The 15,234-nt window shown below is 48.9% G+C and overlaps 3 protein-coding genes and 1 non-coding gene across 5 annotated transcripts; 2 read left to right on the forward strand and 2 right to left on the reverse strand.

The window, feature by feature from the left end:
• Positions 1–2: 2 nt before the first annotated feature.
• On the forward strand, positions 3–2,299 carry LOC135935108 (ganglioside GM2 activator-like). The gene is made up of 3 exons (XM_065477183.1): positions 3–163; positions 815–994; positions 1,792–2,299. Exons 1-3 carry the CDS (start codon positions 62–64, stop codon positions 2,170–2,172), a joined length of 663 nt encoding a protein of 220 aa, XP_065333255.1. The 5' UTR covers positions 3–61; the 3' UTR covers positions 2,173–2,299.
• A 150-nt stretch (positions 2,300–2,449) lies between these two features.
• LOC135935106 (farnesol dehydrogenase-like) lies at positions 2,450–4,434 on the forward strand. Its single transcript, XM_065477181.1, has 5 exons — positions 2,450–3,142; positions 3,201–3,378; positions 3,779–4,038; positions 4,087–4,242; positions 4,301–4,434. Exons 1-5 carry the CDS (start codon positions 3,011–3,013, stop codon positions 4,340–4,342), a joined length of 768 nt encoding a protein of 255 aa, XP_065333253.1. The 5' UTR covers positions 2,450–3,010; the 3' UTR covers positions 4,343–4,434.
• On the reverse strand, positions 4,356–14,861 carry LOC135935098 (serine protease nudel-like). Of its 2 annotated transcripts, none has more exons than XM_065477172.1 (13): positions 14,732–14,861; positions 9,840–9,981; positions 9,228–9,352; positions 8,157–8,810; positions 7,624–8,004; positions 7,145–7,283; positions 6,919–7,086; positions 6,589–6,706; positions 6,435–6,533; positions 6,282–6,386; positions 5,606–6,042; positions 5,249–5,552; positions 4,356–4,646 (listed from the first exon to the last, which is right to left on the reverse strand). In XM_065477172.1, the coding sequence occupies exons 1-13, from the start codon at positions 14,795–14,797 to the stop codon at positions 4,520–4,522; spliced, it is 2,865 nt and encodes a 954-aa protein (XP_065333244.1). In that variant the 5' UTR covers positions 14,798–14,861; the 3' UTR covers positions 4,356–4,519. The 2 variants fall into 2 exon arrangements, with proteins under 2 accessions (XP_065333244.1, XP_065333243.1); XM_065477171.1 differs by having other exon boundaries at positions 5,606–6,057.
• On the reverse strand, positions 9,408–9,480 carry TRNAR-UCU (transfer RNA arginine (anticodon UCU)). The gene has a single exon. It is a non-coding gene; the product is annotated as a tRNA-Arg (tRNA).
• Positions 14,862–15,234: the final 373 nt, after the last annotated feature.

A 15,234-nucleotide genomic window follows, 5' to 3' on the forward strand; every position in this document is an offset into this window, starting at 1 on the left:
GCAAAGCTTTCTCTGTCGTCGTCGTGATCGCCGCCGCCGCCTCCGAGGAAGAAGAAGAGACATGAGGTTGCTGCCGTTGGCCGCCGCCCTGGCCGCCCTGCTGGCCGCCTCGCACGCCTCGCTGCTCGAGGCCGCCGCCCTCGCCGCCCCCAGACACCCAAGGGTCCGTATTTCGAATATTTCAATATCTGCGTTCGTTCGAATCGAAAGTTTAATTTATTCCCATGCTCGCTCGACTGACACACTGACCGCGAAATTCTCTTTCGAAATGTTTCTCTGCGTCATTTCAATTTCAAATTAATTTAAATTACAAATCAATTGGATTTAAATTATATTTTGTTCAGTTAGAGGAGAGAGTTCAAATATTTTTTTAATGCTTGAAAAAATTAAAATTTTTATTTAAATTAAACATTTACCATTTCCATTTAAAAAAAATGCGGAAATAATTTGTGAGGATCGCGGAACGAAAATAATCGGTGCCATTCACGGCGCTAGACCGATTTTGCAAGAAAAAAGACGCTGCTTTCTCTGGTGTTGTGTGTTGGCAATTATTCGCGGCGGCGGGTAAATCACTTTCGAGAGCGAGCGCTTTTTGCATCTCGATCGGAGTGAACGGCTCGCAAGGCCGCGTTTGATTCACTCGCAACTCAACCTTGGCCAAAATGCACTTTTTCCACTTTTATTCAATGAAAAGCACAAACCTGCTCAACCAGAACACAGCAAAACGGTCCAGCGTTCACATTCCAAGAGTCTAAATTTTATTTAAATTCTCAGTGACGTTCCGGACTAAATTTATTTTTAAATTTTGGTGCAGGCTGCGGTGCGTGCGGCGCGTTCAGGTACCGCGGCGCTCGAGTGGCGCTCGTGCGGCAGCAAAAAGGACCCGATGCGCCTGCAGAAGCTGGAACTGCTGCCCAACCCTGTCAAGGTGCCGGGAATCATGCGAGCCGAAATGGCCCTGCTCGTCAAGGAAGCCATCCAGCCGCCCATCAAGGTAATTATACAGTCCATTCGACGCAAAATTTTACCACGAGTCCAACAAACTTTGGTTTTTGCCTCTACGACCCATAGAAGCTAATTTATTGAATTTAAAAGGTCCAAAAACGTGATTTGTGACATTTCGAAATTTTTGTTTTTGGGGCCAGCCGGGGTCCTATGGGCCGTAGGGCAATGATTTTGGCACCGTTCAATGCCCCTCAATGGGGCACGTCTTCCTGTGTTCAATTTAAAAAATCGGACCAATTTTCGAATTAATACGATTTTTTAAAGGGCTAAATTTAGGAAAAAGTCAAATTTTTCAAATAATTATGTAACCATAACCGAGATTTTTCCCGGTTATGCAGCCTGGAATAATTTAGAGAACAATTAAGATCCAATTGAATTAAAATCTTAGGACTAGATAGGTTTTGAAAATAAAAAATCATGAATTTTGGGGATTTTTGGATTTTTCTCCATTAGGAAATGGAAAATTCGGTATTTCTTTCCGAACGGGGACCCAAAATGGGTTTTCACCTATTTCATCGCACGTGCAAGTGCAACGCCGGTCTAGAAACCGATTTTTAGATATTTAGCGCCCGTAGAAAAATTAAAATTCATTTTTTACTGTTTTTTCTTACGTGTAAAAATGGTTTTTATTTTGTTAAAATTCGCCGGGTTGATGGATTTCAAGTTCACGAGGTCTCAAATGAAAGGTCTGGGTGAGTCCTACCACCTGACGACCTTTTTCAGGGTACCGTACCCTGAGATGGGCAATAATTAATTATAACCGATTTTGTGCTGTTTTGGCGTCAGATGTCGGTGCAGGTGGAGAAGGAAGTGGCGCTTCCGCTGGGCCTGGGCAGCACGTGGGTGCAGCTGCCGTGTCCGGGCGACTCGTGCTCGGTGCCGGACGTGTGTTCGCCGGAGCTGCTGCCGCGGGACGGCTCCGTGTGTCCGGCGCCGTCGCTGGACGGCCGCCCGGCCGACTACAACACGACAAGCGCGTGGCGGGCCTGCGCCTGCCCCATCCCCAAGGGTTTGTACGCGATGCCGCCGCTCGAGTTCAACTTGTCGAGTCCGGCGGTGCTGCTGCCCGACTACCTGCTCAACGGCGGCTTCTACGTCAAGATGAAGCTGACGAGGCACAAGCGCCGCCTCGCCTGCATCGAAACCCAACTCGATCTCGACTTCTGACTCCACCCCCCAACCCTAACCCTATTTATTTAATTGTTAGAGCACCCCAAAGACTCGTTCCGACAGTGGCTGTATTTTATTTTCACCTCAGACTTAATAATTAATAAAAATAATGTGTTGCACTTAATTGAGATTTTTTTGGGTGCGTCACTCTATCAATATTCTAATCTGGCGCGAGATGAAGGGCCTCTTTATTTGTTTCAACGAGCCCTTATCACGCTCAATTCGGCTAATGGACCGTGGGTAGCCCTCCGATCTTCCAAAAATTCAGGTATGGCGTTTTAAATTTATTTAAACGTCATTTATTAAGAAAATTTTAATGTCCTGGTTCTTGAACTAAATGAAAATATCATCTTTTGACCCGTAAATGTTAATGATTTCTTAGAAATGACGGTTTAAAAACAGGCAGACTTCTCAATTTGAGTGAAGAACGAGAAATTCGCAGACAAAATGGGATCTATTTTCGCTCGGCGGAGGACCGCGGACGTTCTGATTGGCCAAATGTGACGTATACCGCCGCCGGGCCAATCAGTGCCTCCGTGGTCCTCCGCCAAGCGAAAAAAGGTTCGCTCAAAGCGGGAAATTCGTCTCTTAAAGTACAACTTGCCGCCATATTGAAGCAAATTTAAGTTCAAAATGGTTGTTTTGCTTAACCTTGACCACTTTTAAAATCAAATTCAGAAAATGATGGCGTTGTTCAAGAATATTTTGATCGATTTTGTCAATTTTCTTTTATTTAAATAAAATTCATTTACCACGTGTAAAGGGCGACCCGCACACTCGAGAGCGGAGCGAGATTAGGCTCGATGAAAAATAATCAGAGTTGATTCAGTCGAGGATGCAGCGGCTGCAGGGCAAGGTGGGCGTCGTGGTCGGCGCCAGCGAGGGCATCGGCGCCGCAATCGCGCGCCAACTGGCCGACGAAGGCGCCGTCGTCGTTCCGGTGGCCAGGAACGTCGCCAAAATCCAGGTTAAAAACGCACGATTAATTAAACTGATCGAGAGAAAATTATTTGATGGAAATTCAGGAATGGGCGGCCGAGTGGCTGCGTGAAAAGGGCGTCGAGGGCCGCGTCCACCCGCTGCAGTGCGACAACACCCGCGAGGAGGACATCGACAGGGTCATCGCCTTTGTCGAGAAAACCTTCGGAAAACTGCATTTCCTCGTCAACAACGCTGCCACCTGCCCTCACGCCACCCTCTACGGTTCGTTATATTTTTTTATTCAATTTTACTAATTAAAAATTAATTTGACATTTCTGAGCCCACTAATCGATTCCTGAGGGTCAAATTAGGTAGAATTGATGGTTTTTTACGCTTGAAAAGTGCAGCGCGATGTGCGAATTTTTTTCCCGCCAAAACAATATGACAGAGTACTGCGCACGCGTCACAGCTGCTTTGAGAACTGCCTGTGCGAATGACTTCTTTGTCAGATCCGCTTGCGCACTTCTCGCATTCATTTGTTTTGGCGGGAAAAAAAGTTCGCACGTCACGCTGCACTGTTTTTAACGGGAAAAACATCCACCCTAACAAATTCGACCCTCAGGAATCGATTGGTGGGCTCAAAATGTTCACCAAAGGCGGTCTTTGATAAAATTTGAAACAGACGGGAAGACCGAGGACTTGCGTCGGACGCTGGAGGTGAACGTGCTGGGCCTGAGTTTGTTCACGCGCGAGGCGGTGCGTTTGATGCGTCGGACGGGCGTGGACGGCCACATCGTGCACATCAACAGCACGTCCGGCCAGTCGATCGTGCAGGAGCCCGAGGGCAACTACATGTACGCCGCCAGCAAACACGCCGTCAGGGTGCTCACCGAGGGCCTCCGCAGGGAGCTCAGGGACATCGGCACCAAGATCCGCGTCTCCGTATGCGCGCCGATAAATTTTAAAAATAAATTTAATTGTAATAATTAGAGCGTGAGCCCCGGGCTGGTGCGGACCAACATTTTCGCCAACAGCGGCGTTCCTCAAGAGACCAACGACGCCATTTTCAGCGAAAACGTGTGCCTCGAGCCCAAGGACATCGCCGACGCCGTCATCTACGTCCTCACGGCGCCGCCCCATGTCCAGGTTAGCATTTTTTTTCGTTAAAATTTATTAAAATATAATTTATTTCTCGATTTCGAAGGTTCACGAGCTGACCGTGCAGCCGAACGGGGAAAAGTGGTGAAGAAAAAGGCGGGTTTGAGCCTCGATCGTGTTTTTTTATGGAACACGCATCTCCACAATAAATAAAATAAAAGAGAGAAACAATTTATATAAGTCTTTTTCGCCTTAACACCTAGTGAGCACTTTTTTCGGGTGAAAATCACACACTGCTTTGTCTCTGTCAAAGGTTGCGTTCTTTTCAGGGCGGCAGGCAGAAGTCGCGGTCGCACTGGTCCGCCGCCGCCACCGCCATGCACTGTCCAAGGGCGCAACGCCGCTGTCCGCTCGGACACGCCGTCTCCTTCCTCTCCTGCTTCGAGTCCATCCTGAGAAATTTAAGGAATTTAGCATTTCCGTTGCCGTTGGAAGCTTCTGACAGCCGGCTACAGGTGGCGCTCCGCAGCTTTAATTTTATTTAAAGCAAAGGGTTGAAGACTGTCTTTGACGAGGTTTCTGATCCCACCAATCGATTCCTGAGGGTCTAATCAGGTAAAATTTCGAATCTTTCAGTTAAAAACGGGAAAATTTTTTTCCCGCCAAAACAATATGGACGTATTTGCGAGAACTGCGCATGCGTGAGAGCTGGCTGGATCTACCAAAGAAGTCATTCGTACAAGTGGTCTCTCTGCAAGTGCTCAAACCAGCTCTCACACATGCGCAGTTCTCGCAAAAACGTTCATTTTATTTTGGCGGGAAAAAAAGTTCGCACGTCGCGCTGGACTTTTTTAACGGAAAAATTGTTCATTCTGACTAATTCGACCCTCAGGAATCGATTGCTGGGCTGAGAATCTTCGTCAAACACGGTCTTACCAGCATTTCAGGGCAAAGGAACCTAAATCAGTCTCAAGATAAATTTTAAATCGAGTTGAGCGCCTTCTATCGGCTTCACCGACGTTCGCTCATGGCAACGAGAAATCAGAGTGCTTACGGGGCATCGAGGACAGCGTTGATCCAGTCGAGGTAGTTGGCCACCTTGGTGTAGACGCCGGGCCGGTTGGCCCTGCCGCAGCCATAGCCGTTGCTGGTGATGCCGGTGAGGCGCCAGGCGTGCGAGCGGCGGTCGCGGCACATGAGCGGCCCTCCCGAGTCGCCGAGACACGCGTCGCGGCCTCCGCGCTCCAGCCCCGCGCACAGCATGTCGTCCGTGACCTTGTACAGCGGCAGGAATACGGTCCGCCGGCGACACTCCTCCGCAGAGATCACCGGCAGCGAAACCTCCTGAAGGGTGTCCGCTGGAATGACGAAATGTCAGCCATTTTGTATTAAAAAGTCAAAGGGCACTCACGGAAAATGCGTCCGACTTCGGAGAGCTGGCCCCAGCCGACGACGAGGCAGTGCTCGGCGTCCTGGGCGGGCTCAGGGTCCGGCTCAGGGCTGGCCTGCGGCAGGCAGATGGGGCGGACGTAGTCGCTGAATTCGACGGGCCGCTCCATGCGCAGAAGGGCCAGGTCGTTGAGGAAGCCCTTGTCGAGGTAGCCAGGGTGCAGGACGACCCTGGCGACGCGACGCGTTTGCTCGAAGGGGGACGGCAGGTCGGTGCCCCTGCGCAGGGCGCCCAGCCGCGCCACCCAGTGCGCGTCGAGGCTGTGCGCGAAGCAGTGGCCGGCCGACAGCAGCCAGGACGCGCCCACCAGACTCGCGCCGCACTGGAACTGGCCCTCCTTGTACATGGCCGCCTGCCACGGCCACGCGCCAGGGCCCGCGTTGCTCCCGCCCACCACCCTGGAAGCACGAGACCTGGTATTCTTCACTCAAAATGCTCTACATGCACCTCATTCCCCTCCGTGCGGCGTCCCGCTCGTGGCGGGAATTTTTAAAATTCAAAATGGTGGGTTTTTTATTTATTATTGGCAGAGGATTTAAAACAGGCATATCCAGGATTTTAATGTTCAAAATGGTGGATGCAGCTATTCCTTTAAAGTTTTTATTATGTATGAATATTCGATCCTTTAAACTCTTACCTGGACCATTGATTGACAGCTAAAGGACGTTCGCCGCACTGCAGCTCGTTGCAGCCAAGCCGGATTGCCGTCTTGCTCATGCACTTGGATGACGTCACTGCTAACCTACAAATTTATTTGTATTACAATATTTGAATAAGCCTTTGATTGTACCTGGGAGTGGCACCCCTGCTGCCGTTCCTCTCGAAGTTAAACTGGAAGAAAGGTCCGCTGATGGCAGGGTCGACGACCTGCTCGGCCAAGTCAAAGTCGCTAAAAATCAAGCCGTTCTATTTTCTAGCAATTTTTTATTTTCTTTCGAGCTTACTGGTAGGTGAGCGACTTGCAGACGGCCCTAGCCACGTTGCCGAGCCGCAACGACGACTCCTCCAGCATCTCCATGCACAATGGACCCCACTCACCCTTCTGCTGCACCATTAAAATGCCTAAAATAATCATATTTCCCCGTAAGGTAAGCAAAAACGCTGTTCTAAAGTAATGTTAAAGGCCGATAATTAAATAAATTTTGTAAGACACACACTTGACCCCCTTCAATGTATGGAAGTCAAGCCTTTTGGCTTTTATCGACTGTTCCAACCACCACTCTATCATTAGGAGGGGATCAAGTGTGTTGATATCAGGGTGTGTGTCCACAAACCTTCGTCGTAGTAGTGGACAGCGTTGGCGGAGTCGGCGTGGGGCACGATGGCGACGCAGGTGCGCTCGTCGTCGCCGAAGGGACAGTCCTTGTGGCCGTCGCACAGCTTTTCGCGCGGCACGCAGGCCCTGCTGCGCGCGCACACGTACTGCCCCTCCTCGCACCACTCTGCGGGCCAATCAGAGACTCAGTTTCCAACCGTTATGAGCGCGAAATTTAAACTGACCGCATGAGGTTTCGTCCGAAAAGTCCCAGCAGTCAACAATGCCGTCACAGAGCTTGCGCGAAAGGCCCTGCGCCTCCAGACGGTTTGCGCAGCTGCAGTTGGACGACGACTCGGACATCGTGATCACCGTTACCGGTGCCTGCCAATTGAAAAATCGTTAGAAATTAAATTTTCAGGGGTTTTAATCGGAAATCTCTTAATTTTTCAATCTTCCGGCATCAAAGGGTCATAAAAATCGGTTAATTCACCAATAGTGTCGCGGAAATTTGGCCGATCCCTCGCCCCGCCCATTTTTATATCCCTCTGCATAGCGCGCACAAGTCAGCTGATCGGAGTGACGTTAGCTCCATCTGATAGACCTCTCCTAAAGCTAACTTCACTCACGCACGCGATGCAGAGGGACATACCAGTGGGCTGGGCGATCGATCGGCCAAATTTCCGCAACACGAACGAAATTTAATTATTCTAGGGTTGATTACCGCAGTGGTGGTGGTCGAGGTGGCCTTCAGGGTGTTGTTCCTGCGGAGGAAGGCGGGCACGCTGTTGAACTCGCTCTTGGGGAAGGCGGGCAGGACGGACTGCTTGGACGGCGGCCCCGACTTGGGCTCCCTGCTCGGGAAGAGCAGCAGACTCGCTTTCACGGGGTCCACCTCGGCCGTGCGCTGCCCGGCGGCCACCGGCCGCGGCATGCTCACCTTGGCCACGGCCGCCAGGGCCGCGGGAGTGGTCGCCTCGGTGTCGGCGGTCGTCGTTTCGGCCGTGTCGATGGTGAAAATAGGCTCGGTCACCGCCTCGTCACCGTCGTTAGACTCCACCACGAACACTGGGATCGTGCTGCTCGGCACCTCCTCATCGCTCGTCTATGTAAAAACAAAAAAAAATGAAATTTAATTTATAGAGTTCGAGTGAGCATCCCTGCGCATGCGTTATAAAAGCAAAAATCACTTCTGCGCATGCGTAAAACAACCAAGATTCTTCTGCGCATGCTCAGAATAATCTAATAAGGACTCACAGTTTCGACTTGTTCATCTTCTTCTTGGGCTTCCACCCTGGTGACAGGGTTGTAGTGGACGCCGGCCATCTTGATCGAGTCGTCCTGGCTCAGGTGGCGGTCGGTCTCTTGCACCCTGACGTGCGTGTTGGTGAGGACGGCCTGCTGCTGCTCCTGCTTGTAGGTGGCGCTGATGCGGGGCCGCGGGGTGGTCAGCGACGCCTGGAAGAAGGGCGAGTCCACCTCGGCGGGCTCCTCGGGGGTGGAGGGCGTGGTCGAGGAGGTCGGCGGCGCAGGGTCGGTGCCCTGAGACGCCGCAGGGAACAGCGTGGGCATCGGACGCAGCCGGAGGCCGCTGTACGACCGCGACGGCAGCTCTGCCGCCTCCGGGAGGCCGCTAACCTCGGCCACGCCCACCGCGGGCTCGGCCACGCCCACTGCAGCGCCGACAACGCCACCTGACGGCCTGGCCAGCGGCGTCCACTCGAAGTCGACGCCGCCGCGCACCTCGTAAGGGGGTGGCGTCACCTGCGGCGGCCGTTTTGGGGCGGGGGCGGCCGTCCGCGGGCTGCTCGGGCGAGGGCTGGTCGTCCTGGGGGCCGCTGTGCTCGGGGTCGGCGCCATGCTGCTCGATGGGGGCGGAGGGGGTGGTGGAGGCACCGGTGGCTTGGAAGTCTGCAGAAAGAAAAATGAGAATTTTTCGATTAAAAGTCGCAGAAACACTCAAATCGGAGAAATCATTAAGAATTCTGTGCTCGCAAAATCCTCGACGCTGATTGGCTGACTCAAAACGCTACCGCGCAATTTGAGATGTTGCTAGGCAACCGAGGCAGCTGTTGACAATCGCGATGAGCCAGCCAATCAGCGCCGATTATTTTTTTAGTCAAAGAATTTTTAACTGTGAATGAATAATAATTGAAGAAAGCATAATTATTAAAGAATTCTTTGCTCCCGCAGAATCCTAGACGCCTATTGGCTGAATGCAAAAATTCTTGCTGCTTTTCCGATTTTTATTTTATATATCCGCTAAAAATAAAATTTTCTGTGATTTTAAACCGTCAGTTTTGTATTTTACATTTGGTGAGGCATTACCTGCAAAATGATTTGTCTTTGCGGCAAGTCAGAGTACTTGATCGGCGCTTCGTCTGCTGCATCCTCGCCCCAGGAGGCCGAGGGCCGCGTGTCCGAGGAACTGGTCGCTTTTCCCGCACTGTAGCCTGTTACAGAAATAATCCCGTTATTAAAAAGAAACAATTGATCGATGCAAAAAGCCATCCCTTATGGGGATCGAACCCATGACCTCTGGATTAGAAGTCCAGCGCGCTATCCTCTGCGCCAAAGGGACCACGTTAGAGAGGGGAGAAAAAAGCGTTATTTGTAGTGATGAGTTTTCACGCATGCGCTCGGATTTTCGGAAGTGAGAAGCGAGAGGAAAATAAAATTGTTATCATTTTGTTGGCTGTGTGGCGGCGGGCGGCGCCGTTACGAGCATACACGCGCGCGTGCGATTGTTGTAAAACGAAATCAGCAATGCTAAAATGCTAATGACATTGGCGCGCGTGCATCCTGCGAAACGAACGACAACACAACACACAACACTCGACATTAAAATCTCATTATTTTATCTGTGATGAGGAAGAGAAGTAATTTATATTTCTGCATACAAATTGAATTATTGAAATGAAACGAGATTAAAGTTGGTACCTGAGAGAACGAGCGCGAGTGCGACGACGCTGAGCACGGCCAGGGTCACGATGCACACCATGAAGACGAGCAGCGCCGTCCACAGGTGGCCGCGACCTTTGCCGCCGGCCGAGTGCTGCGACCACGTCGTCTCGCTGCCTCCCTGCGCAGAGCAAAAAACAAACAAAAAACATGAGGAAAATTATTAAAAATCGAAAACCCGAAGGAATGACGCAAAAATTCTGCAGGAGTTACGTCAGGGTTCACCTTTGCTATGAATCGTGTCGCCGCGCGGCGCGGCTCAATGAGAATTACGTAGAAACAAGGTTGACGCAATTTTCCGTCCATTGTGTTCGCATTTGCATGCACGCTCCATCGATCGCAGCTAATTAATTAATCAAACGCCGCGATTAAAATTTATTATTAATTCAAATTAATCACCGAGGAGGCCCTTCATTGTCTAAATCTCACGGAAGCTTTTAATTAGACCTGATTAATTGTCCTTGACACAAAGGAATTAATTAAAGACGGCAGTTGACAGGCTAAAAATTCAGTTTTTTTAAATTAAAATTAAAGGGCCGTCTCTGACAAAGTGTCTGAGCCCACCAATCGATTCCTGAGGGTCGAATTAGGTAACATGGACATTTTTTCCGTTAAAAAAGTGCAGCGCGACGTGCGAATTTTTTTCCCGCCAAAACAAAATGAACGTATTTTCGAGAACTGCGCATGTGTGAGAGCTTGTTTGAGCACTTGCAGAGAGACCGCAGGTACGAATGTCTTCTTTTTCACATCTTCACGCATGCGCAGTCCTCGCATTCATTTGTTTTGGCGGGGAAAAAAATTCGCACGTCGCTCCTGGACGTTTTTAACGGAAAAAAGGTCCATTTTATCTAATTCGACCCTCAGGAATCGATTAGTGGGCTCAGAAACCTCATCAAAGACGGTCTTTTGCTCATTTCGCTTCAAATAAAATTTTTAAACTGCAGAGCGCCACCTGTAGCCGGCTTTCAGAAGCTCTCACGTCAATGGCAAGGGAAACGCCAATAATGCCAAATTACTGTCTTTTTTTTAAATTTATCATCGCAGTGAATTGTTCCTCTAGAAGCGAGATAAATGAAAAAAAGTGTGCGATTTATGGGTGCTGTGTGTGTGCGTGCGACGAAGGAAAAGCGACCTTGGCGCGGCGTTACATCAGCGAGGGACCTTCGCTTTGCCTCATCTTCCTCTTTTTGATCTTGTCTCGGCCATTCATTGCTTTGCTTGGACCATTAATTGCTTGTTTCTCTGCGCCTCTGCTCACTGGGAAAGCAGAGAACCGTGTCATCGATTACCAACGACCGCGCGCTTGCCTCAACAACGTACCTGCCTTTTTTTCCTTTTGTTTGTTTGTCGAAACGTCTGCCGCGTCGCCAAGGACCGAGCAAACACGACAAATTTATAAATTAAATTAAATCAATTAATTTTAGATGAGAGGAAATTAACAGCAGCCTTGAGAGCGAGCGAAATGAAAATTTTGCCCTTTTCCGAGCCGAGAAATGATGGAGCGACGTCAGAGCGCGCGCGGCGGCGAACGAGTTTCCAAAGAAGGAATTAGAAGGAAGAAGTACGCGTCTTTGTTGACGTCTCGTAAATCATAAATATATTTTCCTATTTTATTTATCGCAAGGCCGGCAAAACAGCTGGCCCGATTTTCCCGGGAAATAAGCGCGAACGCGTGATGCGTGGGCCAAGGGCGTCGAAGCAAACGATTCTTTTGTTTTGTTTTGCATCTCGGCTGGGATGCTGCGCCGAGAAATGAAGATGATTTCGCCCTTGGCAACCCGATCTCACCTCGAGCGCCGCCGCTTCTGTCGAAAACACTCGTGCCGCCGAGCCACGTAACTCGATTTTTGCGAAAATGCCCAACAAAGTGGCCGCCCATTCGCCGCCTTTATCGCACATTACAGACAAATGCAATTATTCCTCGAAGAAAAATTGCCTGCCTGCCAGTTTTCAACGAAGGCGTTTCGTAATTTCATTTTATCTTTTCTTTAATGACAAATTGATCCTCCAAACGTCAAACCACAAGCCATTTCGAACTTTACAACTCTGAAATAATAAAACTTAGCGAGAAGAAATCTTCGGCCTAGAGAATTGATTTTTTTTAAATAAATATTTTAACTAAATTTCCATAATTAATCTCCCTCGATAGAGTTTTCTGGACAGCAATTTTATATAAGTGCCGCGTGTGATTTTTTGCCGAGGATTCGGGTTTCACTACGAGCTGGAATCGCATTTCGACCGCAGCCACGTCAAACGCAAATTGTTTTTTTATTTTACGCAAGGAGACGAGCTCAAGGCCCAAGATGCGATTAAAAATCATCCCAACCATTCGGATTAATTTGCCAATTCTGCAATGCGCAAAAATGCAACTCCATCTTCTAATATTCTGCGTTGTTAATTTTTTAAATGTTAAAAAGAGCTCGAAATATTTTAAACTGAAGCTTAAAATTAAAATTTTGCCCGAAAACATGTGACCAGTACCAAAAATTTGAAGACGAATATAATTAAAAGCGAAAATCTGTCAAATTTTTGGCTGCACTTGAACTTGCGCGAGGTAAACAATCTGGTTTTTTAATCAGTGCGTCTCGTCGGCACGCAACGCGATTAATTTTATGATTCTTCGCAGCGTGCGGCGTCTCGAGAGCAAAAGTCGTGAGAAAATCTCGTCGCACTCGCTGTTTGTCGTTCGCGCCTCGCTAATTCCGCTGATGAGTTTCAAAGGTCGCGGTCGCGTTCTCGCAAATCGCGCAGCCAACAACCCCGACAACTGCGAAAACTCATTTTTATCTCGTTTTCCGCGCGTTAACTTCCGAAATTATTGATGCAAAGGCAAATAAAGCGATTAGCGCCTCTTCTCGAGCAAAACATTAATTCGAGGGGGTCGACAACCGTCCGGCGCAACCGCAAATCGATCCCAGGAATTTGAATTATTTCCGAATTGGCGCCGAGTGAATGAACGCAGCGAGTGCTGTCCGATTGGGCCGCGTGCCAATTTAGAATCGTGATTCGCATTCTCGTGCGCCGCGCGAGAGGACAGCTGCACCAAACGCGGAGGCGCGACAACTGTATCTCTCGAATATTCATAACAGCACCCATAACAGGTTCCGTTTTCTTCAAAAAATGACCCGCGTGCGACAGATTGCAGATTGTGCACCGCGGAAATGCTTTATTATTTTATCTGCCTTCAATCCACAGGAGCAAGCTGGCAATTTGGACAGATGCTTCTCTCAGGAAAACGGTAACACGCGCGGATTTTTTGTTTTTCATTTAGGTTTGCAGTTTTGTTTTATTTTGAATAAATTAATTTAAAGATTGGCGCAGATATGGCGTCTGGTAGAGCACGGCGGGAAAATTACAAACGTAAAATTTCTTTACTAACCGCTGATTGGCCCGGTAATTGGCGAATCGACCGTTAGATGGCTCATCAGGCTGATGGAAATGTAAAAAAAATGCGCGGGAATTAAATTATTAGGTGGGCACGCCTCTTTTTCGACGCTTCTAATTGGCCGCTGGACTGTCTCCTGATTTGCCTCCATTATTTCAACGCCATATTGACTTCTGACCGGTGGGAAAACCAACACAGATTGCAATCCGGACCCCGGTGGGAATTACGACTGCGCAGAAGGTTTTAATTTGGGTCACGCATGCGCAGTGATGAGTTTCAGGCTCCCTGTAAGATTTAAAAGCGATCTGAACTCACTGCGCATGCTTAGGATGCGCACAACTTTACTGCGCAGCTGTAAAATTCCAATATAATTTCTTTACAAACAGCTGATAACGCCTGCAATTAGCAAATTAATCGTTAGAAGGCGAATGGAAATGTTACAAAATACGCGGGAATGAAATTATTAGGTCAGCACGCCTCTTTTTAGACTGCGCAGCAGGTTTTAATTTGGGTCACGCATGCGCAGTGATGATTTTCGGGTTTCCTGTAAAATTATGAAGCGATCCTAACATACTGCGCATGCTTAAAATGCGCAAAAATTTACTGCGCAGCTTCAAAACAGATCGCAATCCGGCCCGGGGTGATTATTTTTTAAAAATTTACTCGTTCTCTCCATCCTTTTGCTAAACCCTGGATTTTTTGTATCACAATTTAAAAGCGCCGCGAATAAAGATCTCAGCGGAATGAATGAATTCGTCCATTCGGCAAAGTGTCATTGTTGTTAATTTGGCAGAAAAAAGGAGGCGCGCCGATCGAGCGTGTCGACGGCCACAGCACGCGTTCGCTCGGAAAATTGCCGAATTTTTGTGTCTGGGCGCGCGGCCGAGCGTTGCCAATGCGAAATTGGAGTAGTTATTATATTGCAAATTTATTATTTGTTGTTGTTGTCGGGCGGCGGAGCGGCGGCTGCGGCGGCGATCGGAGAGCAAAAGTGGCCGCGCCGACAGCCAGGCCAATGATCCCTATCCCTGCACTCGACTCTCGTCTCTCGCAAGGCGAAAACAACTCTTCCTCTTCTTCTTCTTCTTCTTCTCTTCGTCTGTGGGAAAATTGCTAACACCGCCGCCGCGCATAATTAGCCAAACATTTGGGAAAATTCCGCTCGAGCACAATCAAAGCCGATGAAACATTTTTCGGTATTGCCAAAATTCGGCTTCTGTTTCAAAGTCAATTAGCGACGAGATGTGAGCTTCTCTTGCAACCTTGAATTCGTGGCCTGACCTTTTCCTTGAAAAATAAAACCGAAAAGCGTACGAGGCGGAAAAAATATAAAATAATTAGAGAAGATGACACACGGCGTGAATGAAAAAAGCAATTAGGAAGCGCGACCCGCACGCAAACCTGCGGGTGTCACTGACTCTCAAGCCGCGACCAATAAATAAAAAATTATAAAATGAAATTTATCGAAATAAAAAATGGTACTCACAGGGTAGGAGTGGTAGGCCCTGAGGGAAGGGTAGGCATGGTCGCTGGCGGCCGAGGAGGACCACATGTCGCGCGCGCTGGAGGCTCAGGGCGGCTCGGGCGCCGGCATTCGAATGAACCTGAGCTGAGCGCGCGCGCCGCACCAACCTGCCTCGCTGCTGCCTTTGGTCATCAACCTCGGCCGCAAGGTCAGCCGCCTTCCGCAGCGCGCCGACAGGTGCCGCCTCCGCCCTCCGCTCTTTAATTCCCGCACCTTTGCCTGTTAATTCCATTCATTCAAACATTTTATTTGCTGCGCTCTCAAAATAAATTAATTTTTTAATTTTTTCTTGTTTTCCCCGTACCAGAAATTAAATTTATTTTTTTATAAATTAAAATTTAGTTTTGCGGAATATCAGCTTCCTCTACAGAATTTCGATTCAAATTAAAATTGAAAAGACCAATTTAATATTTTTTTAAACTCGCTCAGCTGGTTGCGTGCAGAAAAACGTGCATGGCAAGCTG

The sequence above is a fragment of the Cloeon dipterum genome, chromosome 2 (genome assembly GCF_949628265.1).
Source record: "Cloeon dipterum chromosome 2, ieCloDipt1.1, whole genome shotgun sequence".
Taxonomy (NCBI): domain Eukaryota; kingdom Metazoa; phylum Arthropoda; class Insecta; order Ephemeroptera; family Baetidae; genus Cloeon; species Cloeon dipterum.